This window comes from Dermacentor variabilis, chromosome 1, assembly GCF_050947875.1.
Source record: "Dermacentor variabilis isolate Ectoservices chromosome 1, ASM5094787v1, whole genome shotgun sequence".
NCBI classification, from domain to species: domain Eukaryota; kingdom Metazoa; phylum Arthropoda; class Arachnida; order Ixodida; family Ixodidae; genus Dermacentor; species Dermacentor variabilis.
The window spans coordinates 154,161,155-154,173,557 of NC_134568.1; the positions used below are offsets into that span (position 1 = coordinate 154,161,155).

A 12,403-nucleotide genomic window follows, 5' to 3' on the forward strand; every position below is an offset into this window, starting at 1 on the left:
CACAATCACTGGGGTGTGCGATATAGGCACAAGGCACTGAGGGACAAGCAACAACAAAAACTAACCTAAGCGGCTGAAAACGTCGAATTTTAGGGCCTATGGTACGGTTTCAACTGCACAACATGCACAATCTCAGATTGCGGTTGTCGACGTCGGGGAGGCTGGCTTCCGTCAGGAAGGACTTCGTAATTCACGTCACTAATTCGCTGCAACACTTTGTAAGGTCCGAAGTAGCGACTCAAAAGCTTCTCGGATAGTCCTTTTCGGCGCACGGCAGTCCAGGTCAAAACTTGATCGCCAGGTAGGAACTCGACTTGTCGATGGCGGAGATTGTAACGTTGCGCATCGATGCCCTGTTGTTTCTTTATGTGCACTCAGGCAGGCTGACGGGCTTCTTCCGCGCGCTGCACGAAGAGTTCGGCATCTTGGGCGAGATCGAGGTGAGCGATGTTGTCGCATGGCAGCATTGCTTCTAAAATAGTCTGCACTTCACGGCCGTAATCGAGGTAAAACGGCGTGAAGCGTGTTGTTTCTTGCGTAGCAGTATTATAGGCAAACGTTACGTGGGGGAGTATCTCGTCCCACGTCTTGTGCTGTACGTCTACGTACATAGACAGCATGTCAGTCATCATTTTGTTCAGTCGTTCGGTCAAGCTGTTTGTCTGGGGATGATAGGCAGTTGTCCTTCGATGCGTTGTGCAGCTGAGTTTAAAAACGTCTTCAATGAGCTGCGCTGTAAAGGCTTTGCCTCGGTCTGTGATGACGTGCGATGAGGCGCCATGTCATAGGACGATGCTTTGTATGAAAAACTGGGCCACCTCGGAAGCTGTGCCTCGAGGCAACGCCTTTGTCTCAGCATACCGTGGTAAATAGTCTGGCGACGATTATCCACCTGTTGCCAGAAGATGACAATGGAAACGGGCCCAGAAGATCCATGCCGACCTGGTTGAAAGGTTTGCCAGGTGGGTCAATCGGATTCAGCAATCCCGCAGGCTTCACAGCTGGCGACTTTCGGCGCTGGCATTCATGGCAGGCTTGCACGTACCGCTTAACACACTCGGCAAGTTTCGGCCAGTAGTAGGATTTGCACACTATCAAGCGTTCGCGTAAAACCCAAATGGCCAGACAGAGGCTCGTCATGACAGGCGAATAAAACTTCAGCACGGAGGTCTGCTGGAACGACCAAAAGGTATGTCTTGTTGGTGGCAGCGGAGTTCTTCTTTTACAAGACGCCATGTCGTAAACAAAAAGACGACAATCTTCGAGCGATGTGCCGGGGTATTGATAGGTTTCGTCCTTCCAGATGTTCGAATATAGGTCGTAGTGAGTCGTCTGCGCGCTGCCGTGTGGACAAATCAGTAACGCTTACTGCCCCAAGGAAAACGGCGTAGTCCTCAATGTCTTGGTCGGTGGTGTCGATAGGGGCGCGTGAGAGTACATCAGCGTCTTCGTGTGTGCGCCCCGACTTGTACACGATGGTCACGTCGTACTCCTGCAAACGTTGACTCCACCATGCCAGTCGTCCAGAAGGGTCCCGTAAATTTGCAAGCCAGCATAACGATTGATGATCGGTTACAACTTTGAATGGGCGGCCGTTGAGGTAAGGTCGAAATTTGGCCAGCGCCCATACGACGACAAGACACTCTTTCTCTGTAGTGGTGTAGTTGGTCTCTGCACACGATAGTGTGCGACTTGTGTAGGCAATCACTCTTTCAATACCTTCCTGCCGTTGTACAAGCACCGCACCAAGACCGACGTTACTGGCGTCTGTATGAACTTCCGTGTCTGCCTCCTCGTCAAAGTGGGCCAGAACTGGTGCTGACACCAGACGCTGTCGAGGCTCAGTGAAAGCAGTCTCTTGCTCTGAGGCCCAGACGAACGATACGTTGTCCCTCGTGAGCCGAGTCAGTGGCTCCGCCATCTTCGAAAAATTTTCGATGAAACGCCGGTAGTATGCGCAAAGGCCCAGGAAGTGTTGGACACCTTTCTTGTTGGTCGTTGTTGGAAACATGGCTACAGCGGCAGTTTTCGCGGGATCGGGGCTAACGCCTTCCGCGCTGACCACATGTCCCAGAAACATAAGCTCCTTGTAGCCGAAGTGACACTTCTGAGGCTTAAGGGTGAGGTTAGCCGATCGGATGGCTTCGAGAACTTGCCGCAGTCGTTTCAGGTGGTGGTCAAATTTCGCCGAAAAAACAACCACGTCGTCGAGGTAGACGAGGCAGGTTTGCCACTTCAGACCAGCGAGAACGGTGTCCATCATTCGCTGGAAAGTTGCTGGCGCCGAACAGAGCCCGAAAGGAAGTAACCTGAATTCGTAAAGGCCATCTGGAGTGACGAAAGCAGTTTTTTCGCGGTCTCATTCATCTACCTCAATTTGCCAGTAACCGCTCTTTAGATTGAGAGACGAAAAATACTTAGTTCGCCGCAACCTGTCTAAAGAGTCATCGATACGTGGTAGTGGGTACACGCCCTTCTTGGTGACATCGTTGAGGCGTCGATAATCAACACAGAAACGAAGCTTTTAGTCTTTTTTCTTTACCAGAACGACCGGGGACGACCTCAGACTGTGCGAAGGCTGAATGACACCATCTAGCATCTCCTTGACTTGGGCTTGAATTGCCTAACGTTCTTTCGGTGAGACACGATAAGGCTGTTGTTTGATGGGGCGTGCGTCGGCGGATGTCGTTATTCGGTGCTTCATGATCGGCATTTAGCCCACCTTAGTAGACCGAGCGAAGCACGCGCGGAATTTGTTCAGAAGTTCCTGCAGTGCGCTCTTTTGGTCGTCCGTAAGCTCGGAGTCTACATCGATGTCTCTGAGCGAACCGTTGTCTGTGTCCACTTCAGAAGCAAAGCACTCGATGATGTCCATTGATGGTTCGGCGTAGGCGACGGCAGTGCCACGAAAAATGTGGCGATGCTCAAAGGTAAAGTTGGTAACGAGGACCGCTGTCTGGCTATCACGAAGTTCCAGAAGGCTTCGCGCTACACAAATACCTTGGGTCAGCAACATAGAAATGTTGCCTTCTACAATGGCTTCACCGTCTTGTTGCTCGTCGAACTTGACCGGAACCATAACACTCGCACGTGGCGGTATCGTGATGCTGTCGTCCGAAACGCGAAGTGCCGATCTGTGTCCAACGGCGTCGGTCTGTGTTGTTGCCCTTTGTGTCGAGAAAGTGATGCAGCGCTCGCGGAGGTCAATAATGGCGCCATATTCCCGGAGAAAGTCCATCCCAAGAATTAAATCGCGGGAATACTCGCATAGAACCAGACAAGTGGCAAGAAAATCAGCACCGCGAATTTCTACTCTCGCCGTGCATAAGCCAAGTGGTGTGACGACGTGGCCACCTGCCGTGCGAACTGGTGCCCCGTTCCAGGGCAACGTAACTTTTTCAGAACCCTCACCAGTTTGCCACTAAGAATGGAGTAATCGGCGCCGGTATCTACAAGTGCACTCATTTTTCTGCCGTTGATCAACACAGGTATGTCCAGTGAAATCTTGTTGGCGGGAACTGGTTCTGGCGTCGTCGTGTTTTCGTTGTTCTGCGGTCGGCACGATACGAGGTCTTCAGTGCGTTGAGTATCAGCGGCCCCGCCTCGGAAGGTCGCTGACCTCAGTTTTTCCGGCGTGGACTTGGTGATCTCCCTTGCGTCGTCCTCGAGGTGGTATCACGAGCAAGGAAATATCGCCGCGGTGAGGGTGAGCATGACTGCCGCTGCGATGTGCCCGGCCTGCGCTGCTGCTTGATGAATTCTGCGATGTCAGGAGGCCTCTGGCCAAACCTAGGCCGAGGCGAATCGATGGAAAAACCCCGCAGGCCGAGTCGTCGATAGGGGCACTCCCGATACACATGACCAGCTTCGCCGCTTACGGAGGAAACTACGGAACCAGTGGCAACGCCTATGGGACGCGGAAACAAATAATAAGCTCCACGTGATAAAGCCACAGTTAGGATTCTGGCCTTCCGTAACAAAATCACGCCGGACAGAGGTCCTATTCTGTCGTCTAAGAATAGGACACACATTTGGTACACATAACTTTTTACTCACCGGAAATGAGCCTCCCACCTGCGGTAGATGCGGGGAGAGGCTCACTGTCCTCCACGTCCTTCTGGAGTGTCGGAAAGCTGAATCTGAAAGAAAGAAACATTTTCCCATTGCATACCGGCAGCAGATCCCCCTTCATCCAGTAATGTTACTCGGCCCAGAACCACTATTTGACACCAACGCAGTCCTAAGTTATCTGAAAGATGTTGTGTTGCATGTTGTTAGCCCCATACGTTCATAGCGTCTCCTCTCTTCAGAGGATGGCGCTGTGATGATAATTTTTGAATAGCACATGCCTCTAGGCCCTTGTGGTTGAAGGGCTCTGGCGAGGCAGCAGTGCTCCAAGTAATTTTACCATCTTATATATTTTATATTTTGCATCATCCTTCTACGACGGATTTTAATGTTCATAGTACTCGTCATTAACCATCGCCATAATTTTATAGCCCATAGATTTTACGCACTCTACAGCGAATATTTTTAGGCCACTTTACAGCCAAGTCACATCTTCCATAGTACATCGTCAAAATTACCACGTGTCATGGCGCTCTTTGGCCAAACCTGGCCCTTGCGCCACAAAACACAACACATCATCATCATCAGCTTCGCCGCAGTGGTAGCACAGTGGTCGTCGGTCGGGTGCTCGCCAAACCTCTGATTTCCTCGCGGGCGTTCAGCGCTCGTTGAAGTACGGTAGTGGAGTTGTCGGAGCGGCTTGCATCGATTGCAACGCGACTGGCGACGCAACATAAGTAGGTACGAAAGTTTGGGCGGGGCTCAGTAATGTTTCTGCGTAAGTCTTCCGCCGGGACTGACTTGGCAGAGGTGGCGCTTCACTGCTGGAAAGAGATGCCTGCAGTGCCTGCTGTACTTCGTTGCTTACGATGCTGGCGAGGGAGCTTACTGGCGGTGGCAACGTAGCGTGGTGCTTCTGCAGCTCGTCGCGAACCACTGAGCAAATCAGCTCGCAAAGCAAGGCGACGTCGCACCCGAAGCCTACCGGCGTATCCGTAGAGCAGGTGGAGTTTACTTGTCGGTTGTACATGTTCGACCGTTGCTGCAGCATCTTCTCCATTGCGGTAGCTTTGGTGAGGAACTCTGCGACAGTCTTGGGCGTATTCCAAACAAGACCGCCAAAGAGCTATTCCTTTACGCCTCTCATCAGATGACGCACCTTCTTCTCTTCCGAGATGCTCGGATCGGCACGCTGAAAGAGACGCGTCATGTCCTCCACGTACATCGTGACGCTCTCGTTGGGCTTTTGGACGCGTGACTGAAGGGCTCGCTCCGCATTTTCCCGGCGATCGGGGCTGGAATAAGTCTCCAGTAGCTTGTGCTGGAATTCAGGCCAGGATGACAGGGCACTTTCGCGGTTCACAAACCACGTGCGCGCAGCATCCTGGAGGCTGAAGTAGACGTTCCTGAGTTTGGCGTTATTGTCCCACTTGTTAAACGCAGCCACGTGCTCGAACTCCGCCAGCCAGTCTTCCACGTCTTCAAATATGTCGCCATGAAAAGCCGTCGGCACTTGGGGGTTCAGCAGCATTAGGTAAGTCGGTGTCATCCTTTCCGTAGAAGTTGCAGTGGTCGTAGTCATCACTTTTTCCTGGAGGTTTGCAAATTCTATGGCGAGGCCTCGTATTCGCCGTCTTGTGTGGTGAACTGCAGTCAACTCCAATTGTGCGAGGTTCTTGCTGCCCAGTGGGGTCTCCTGCATAAGTTGGGTGTACCCAGCAAGCTCCACCAAATTGTCGCGTATACCCTGCTGAAGTATACACGCTGAATGGGGATTCAGGCGTTTGTACTTCACGAAACCTAACCGTTGACGCGCGATGCCGAGACGAACCTCGTTCTCTTCCTCTTCTGTCCCCTTGCTGTGCCACACCATGTGGCAATATACCTCTTCGCCCTGCATTTTTTCTTAGCGATGAACTGCTTTTTAATCTGCAAATAGTCTTAGATTTCTTAGCCAAAACTGACACCCTGAAAATAGTTTGGCCAGGTAATTTTAACACGTGATTAACAGCCCTTGTATTCGAGGGCCCTCTAAGCTCTAGTGTCACTGTTGTTTTGCTGTTGTACGTTTTTACCAAAACACAATTGCCGTCACCCACGTCCCTAACCATAGTCGGATACAACTTTAGAAAAAAGGGGAGGCCCCGCCTAGATGACCAAAGCGCGACAGCCGATTGCCTTCGCGATTAAAATAGTCCCGCTCGAAAAATCGGGCTCCTGAAAAGCGTAATTCTCAGTATAAATAATTACTTTTATATTTTGATGACTGGTTTAGTAGAGCTCCCATGTTCTACAGCACATGCCGGATAGCGACAGAAAAATAATCCCGTGCCTTCTACAACGCTGCCTGTCTGCTCTTTAGCTTCATTGCATGTGACAAAAGCAGAAAGAGCAGCTCTGCGAGGCTTTTACGCTTGTTCACATGTACACGGCATATCTACTACTCGTCTTCCAAGCTTAAAATGAATCAGTTGCTATTGGAAAAGTACTTATATAAAACAATGCGTTTATCGCCACCATTGCAAACCTGGGGTGAGAATACGGTCGAGGCAGGAAGGTACAAAAATGCTTCATTCATCGTTTTAAATAAATACTCTTGGTTTTAAATAGCATAAAATTTATATTTTTTGGTTTTGTGTTTTCAATTCTTTTTTCTTTTCATCATCATCATTATTATTATTATTATTATTATTATTATTATTATTATTATTATTATTATTATTATTATTATTATTATTATTATTGCAAGCCTGCAATCTCGCCAGTTCGCGTAAGGCAATGTGTGCGAGTTTTCCGCCCTGGATCCCAGCGACTTCGCACTTTATTGCCGAAAGAGCCTTGTGTCGCCTCGATGTCCACACCACCAAGGAGCCTCGACAAGAACAAGAGTAGCCATACCTTGAATAGCGATTCACGCAACATGATTCTCCACTGCTACACGTATTGGCGTAACAGGGAGCTTGAATACAGTGCGGAGGCCACGACCAAGTTTGTCGCCGAGATGCTCGGTCCGACGAAAAACGACCCCGTCTGACGAAAAACGCAGCGACACAGTACACGAACACACCTGCCGCTAACAGTATGCACCAGTCTTTGGAAAATTTTTCTCGTTGTAACTTCATTCGGGAGCGAAATAAAACAACATGGAACAAACACGCAGGATGTGTGTTTGTAGCTGTCGCCGCGAGATCCTGTTTTCAGGCAAAGCGTAGCGCAGCGCCAGCGATGCTCACTGCAATGTTCCTTTGCCGGATCGCGGCTCAGAATAAACGCACGCGGCACAAATGCCGCATCGTAAGCTCGCAGTAATATTTCCGGCATGATAGACCATCACAAACATTTCTGAAATTCACTCTGACTAGGGGCTGAAGCACACAGCTGACGCGACCTCGCCCAGTTCGAAGCGCAGGCGGCCATCTTCTCCGTCGGCGGGGTCACCGACTGTCCGGCTCATGATGTTAGTCCAGAGTGCGCACCCATTGGTGGATGCTCGTGTGCCTCCGCCTCGGAGGAGTAAACGCTCCCTTTTTTCTAAAGTTGTATCCGACTATAATCAGTGTCATTGTTTTAGTACCTATGTATTTTATGCCATTTACAGCGACAGTTTTTACGCCATTTTATAGCCATGTCACATCTACCATGATGAATTCACTGTCCACGCTATTCACAATACATCGTTAAAATCACCATTTGTCATGGTGCTCTTTAGCCATACCTGGCCCTTGTGCCATTAAACACCACATATCATCGGGAGGTCTCGAAAGTGGTGTTTCAAACCATCATTAGTGGCCTAATGAGGCCTAATGAGTGCGGTATGGAAAGAGTTAACCAATATATCAGATGGTGGTGAAAATGTGTTTATTTGAAAGATGAAATTTGGGGGGGCTTCCGGGTTTAGGTCGTTTTCTTATCTCCTATATCAGGGAGCCCAGGCTGAAATCCATAATATAGGAGAGGAGAGAATTAAAACGGGGGCCACGCCCGCAGGCCATCCGGATCAGTAGGCAATAGTCCTCGAGGAAGGCGCTTTCTTCAAATGTGTTCTGTGGCAGTGCCCTTCTAAATGAAATGTGCCGCATCGACTGCTTTTTCTTTGCTGTTGCACTTTAGGCATCAGATGGTGAGATTTTTCAATTCACACTGGCAATTCACAGTCGCTGCTGCTCCTCGTCGAGTGAAAACAGATGCAGCTAAAATAGTTCCTCATGCATGCACACAACGCGACTGAAGATGGACATCCCACGTTTTTCAGCGAAGGGAAACTTCTGCATGCTATAGTTACTGCTGCACTGAAAGGCTGGTTATTCAATGACCTCGTATGGACTGACATCCCTTAAATTTCATGGAGAATAAGCTAAAACATCTCCAAATCGTTCTGCAGCACGTGACGGCAACACATTCAAGCGGAGTCTTCAACGTCAATTATTGTCAATTGTGGCCGTCTTGCACAAGTCAGAGAAGAGGGAAAGTTTGCCGCACACTCTTTCCTGGTGCAGAGGGTAAGACAGGCACAAATTGACGTTTAGAAATATTGAAGAGTTGATGTTTAGAAATATTCGAAAAGTATTTGAAAAATGTTTGCATTTATGAATAGTGTCTATTCTATTCAAAGACCAAATCGAATAGGACACTATTCGATTTGTTATTCGAAAGCTTCGAATATTTGTATGTCCCTAGGAAAAACCGTAACACGAGGTGTGCTGCGCACATGAACAGCAAATGCAAAGATCAGCCAGATTTGTTTTGAACTTGACTGGCGGTAACTAGTTTCAATGCAGTTCGCTGCAGTGACGGCGTCGGCAAATACAAAAAAGTTGCCCGAGCAACAGCTTATTCGCATTGCATGTTTGCTCGAAAACCACATGACAGCGTTCTGGCAATGAAGGCACGAGCAGTGTTTTCAAAACAGGGACGCAACGGCGGCCTAACAGCGACGACTGCGGCCTCAAACTTACTGAAGCTGCGAGCCAGCTTTTCAGCCAGCCCCCTCTTCTTGGCAAACACTCGCCTGGCAGATTCCTCGTTGGCATTGCATATTCTCCATGCACGGGCACGGTAGTGGTGTATGTGTCGTGGGGCGCCTTTTTCATTGCGGGGTGCTGTTCTCGTCGCGACAATTGCATTCATGAGGCTGACGTAATGTGCAGCTTCTGCCACTGTATGGCCTGAATCACCCGTGCTGTCGCTTTCCATGTCGTCCTCATCACTATCGCTAGTCGACACATCGGCAACAACAGAGGCAACGATGGCGAAAAGTCGAACTTCGTAGCCGACATCTCTATGCGGTCGTAGCAGCGCTGTTGAGCAACTTCTTCGCATTCCAAATGCCACACACCGTAGTCAACAGTAGATCCCTGTCGCATGCCAATGCCGATTTCTTCGTGTCACGTTTGATAGCACGAACAATGTCTAATTTTTCGTCTACGCTGAGCACCCGACACATTTTTTTATCCGAGCTTCGGCATGACATGAGTGTTTGCACGATGCCACAATGCTCCCTGGCACAGCGCCGAAATCATGTTCATGTTGAATGTCGATGTGGCTTCACGCGCAAACGCACATGATGCTTGGAGGCCGCTGTTCTGATCCATCCGCTTGTTGCTCTGCCGCGCGACCCGATGGAGACAACGCACCGCTGTATTTGCACGACAAAAAGGGGAAACACTACGTGCTAACCGATACGTAACCAATAAGCTGAAACGGTTTATGCGGATACAAAACACATTATGTTGAATGGCCGCTGAGTCGGGGATTTGACTTTAGTGCTTTTAAAAACGAAACTACTGTTTAGGTGGGTACGGTTTAACGAGGTTTTACTGTATTTTGGTTCATGCCATTCAAATAACTGCAGTTAGCTAATTTTTAATTACTGGTCTGAATGGCATGCTGTCAATTTGTAGAATTTGTAGTCAACAATTTTTTTACCTGTTTGTCTTTTTGGGCTGATAAAGAAAGTCTGTGAAAAATGAAGCATATCACTTGACTAGCTATCCACCTGCATCACAAAGAAGCGCCCTCAGAGAAGCTGCACAGGAGTTAGTGGGCGATCTGTTGTGGACAGAGTGCACTGGGTAAAGTGGCAACTCTGCCACTAACTGCTGTGGAGCTTATTTGAGAGCACAAATTTTTCGGTGACTGTTCCTCCCTGTGGAGGGTGTGGTGGTGCCAGAGCAAAGTTTGCGGAATTCATTAAAGCAAGTGCAGACAATTAGCTAGCTGCTGGGGTAGCTCAGTGGCTATGGTGTGTTTCTTAGCATGAGGCTGTGGGTTTGGTCTTGAGTCCTTCACCATGGCAGCCAGTCTTATAAGGGTGGAATGCAAGAATGCTCATGTAGTGTGCCTTGCGTGCTTATTAAAGAACCTCATGTGGTCGAAATCAGTACGGAGTCATCCACTACGGCATGCTCATAATCATGGTTTTGGCACATAGAACCCCAGAATTTGTTTATTAGGCACTCTTGTGAAAATATACGAGGTGTCACATGGCCTAATCATTGCAAAATGCTCATGGCAGGTTTGTAGTTGTAAATCGGGCACCTACATATATAAGGTATGGGAATAACGAATATATCTATAACCAGTGCTTAATGGTATCTTTATCTATTTTCACAGGAATGTGCACAAGTGGAGCTACTAATTTGTGAAGTGAAAGACACAACATCCTTCTTTGGGCAGCGACCTTCAGATTCTGACAAAGCCACTGAACTTGGAACCCAGCTTGCTGAGATTTGCCCCACAGCTATGTCGGAGACAAATCCAGAACTTGAGAAGGTAAGCGTATTATCCCGTGTTGCAGCAACAAGAAATGTACGAGGGTGAATTAAAAAGTTTATGGGGGGCCCCTATTTTTTGTTCGCCAAAATAAAGTACATACAAATAATAACACATGTACATACTGTTCTACGTACCTTGCACTATTTTTCCACATAGGCCCCACACCGGTTCAGACAGTTGCCCATCGCAGCACTAAATTTGAGATGCCCCTGTGGTAGAATTTGTCCTACTGATGCTCATTGTCGTGAGCCTTCACAGCCTTTTGCCATCTCACAACACCACCACCTCACACTTCACCAAGTGAGACACCTTTCCCCATACGTGGGCTGCATTTCCCTGTTGATTTCGATGGCTGTTTGTCCCTTGCTCCATAGAAAATGAATCACACTTCGTTGCTCTTACGCCGTGGACATGTGAAGCACAACTGCCATCTTTAACAACTAACAGCAGCGCCGTACCACGGAGCTTCTGGCAGATAAGGTCGGGCCTGTCCAAGATAGGTCCACCGCTGAGAATGGACATGCTGACTCTGCATTTACAGCTTTAATTTGGATAAAAAATATAGGGGCAAAGACTTTCTGATCCGTCCTCGTAATTGCAGCTGCAAAGACACTAAAAGGGTGAATTGCATGAAGTATTTTACCTCTAAATAAATTCACCCACATTTAAAAATGTTCGCCCAGTTCATTTCGCATAACTTTTGTATAGACAACGGGGCAACATTTTTGCCTTTGCCAACGGACAACTTTCAGAGCGATAACTTATGCCACTTTTGCAAACTTCAACTGTGGTGGAACTTAACCATGAATATTATACTTTGTGTAAGCTGCCCAGGATTTTTTTTTTTTTTTTTTTTGTAAGGTTTGTGGTGCAGCAGCCACTTGGCGTCATAGATATGTCTCCTGTTGCGCTTACAATTCTATATCTGCATTCGGCAACCTATTGCTGAGAGAACAAGTATATGCAAGATTTTAATGAAGCACTTATTCATACTAGGGAGCCATCTCCTTCACATGTAAAACTTTTTAACACCTGTGCAGGATGTGTTAAGCAGGAGACACAGAGTATGATTTGGCATCTGATTTGACGTGCGGTGCTACATGCTCCGACATGCAACATACGATTCAGGGCACACAAGACGTGCATCCAATGGAGCAAGTGATGCGTAAGCTTCGCGTACATCTAGCAGCCCAGCTTGTGTGCTCAGAAGACTTCATGTTCTCTTCGAGCAATAAAATATAAATAACTTTGCACCGCTCTGTTTCGCTTTACGCAAACACTGTCAGTAAAATTATGCCTTAGTGAGTAACAACAAATTACATGACAGCACTTGTCCACTGACGGCTTCGCTTGACAGCCAGCGATAGGGCTGGTAGGCCTAGCTCGACGGATGCTCCGGTCAGCGGCGTTTGCAATCCGGCCCCAACTTGTCAAAGAACACTCTTTTTTGCCAACTAAAACTGCACTTAGGTTGCCTGTAAGAAGGCCACACCTAAAATATTTTGGAACAACATAAAATTATTAGGCAGGAAGTCTGCTACAATACAACATATCCTAGACG

General features: G+C 48.3%; 1 protein-coding gene across 1 annotated transcript in view; it reads left to right on the top strand.

The window, feature by feature from the left end:
• The window catches only part of LOC142587966 (uncharacterized), a 136,703-nt gene that overhangs the window by 65,859 nt on the left and 58,441 nt on the right, over positions 1-12,403 (top strand). Inside the window, exon 6 of the mRNA XM_075699402.1 lies at positions 10,681-10,839. Within this exon, the coding sequence (XP_075555517.1) occupies positions 10,681-10,839 (159 nt within the window). The remainder of the gene's footprint in view (positions 1-10,680; positions 10,840-12,403) is intronic.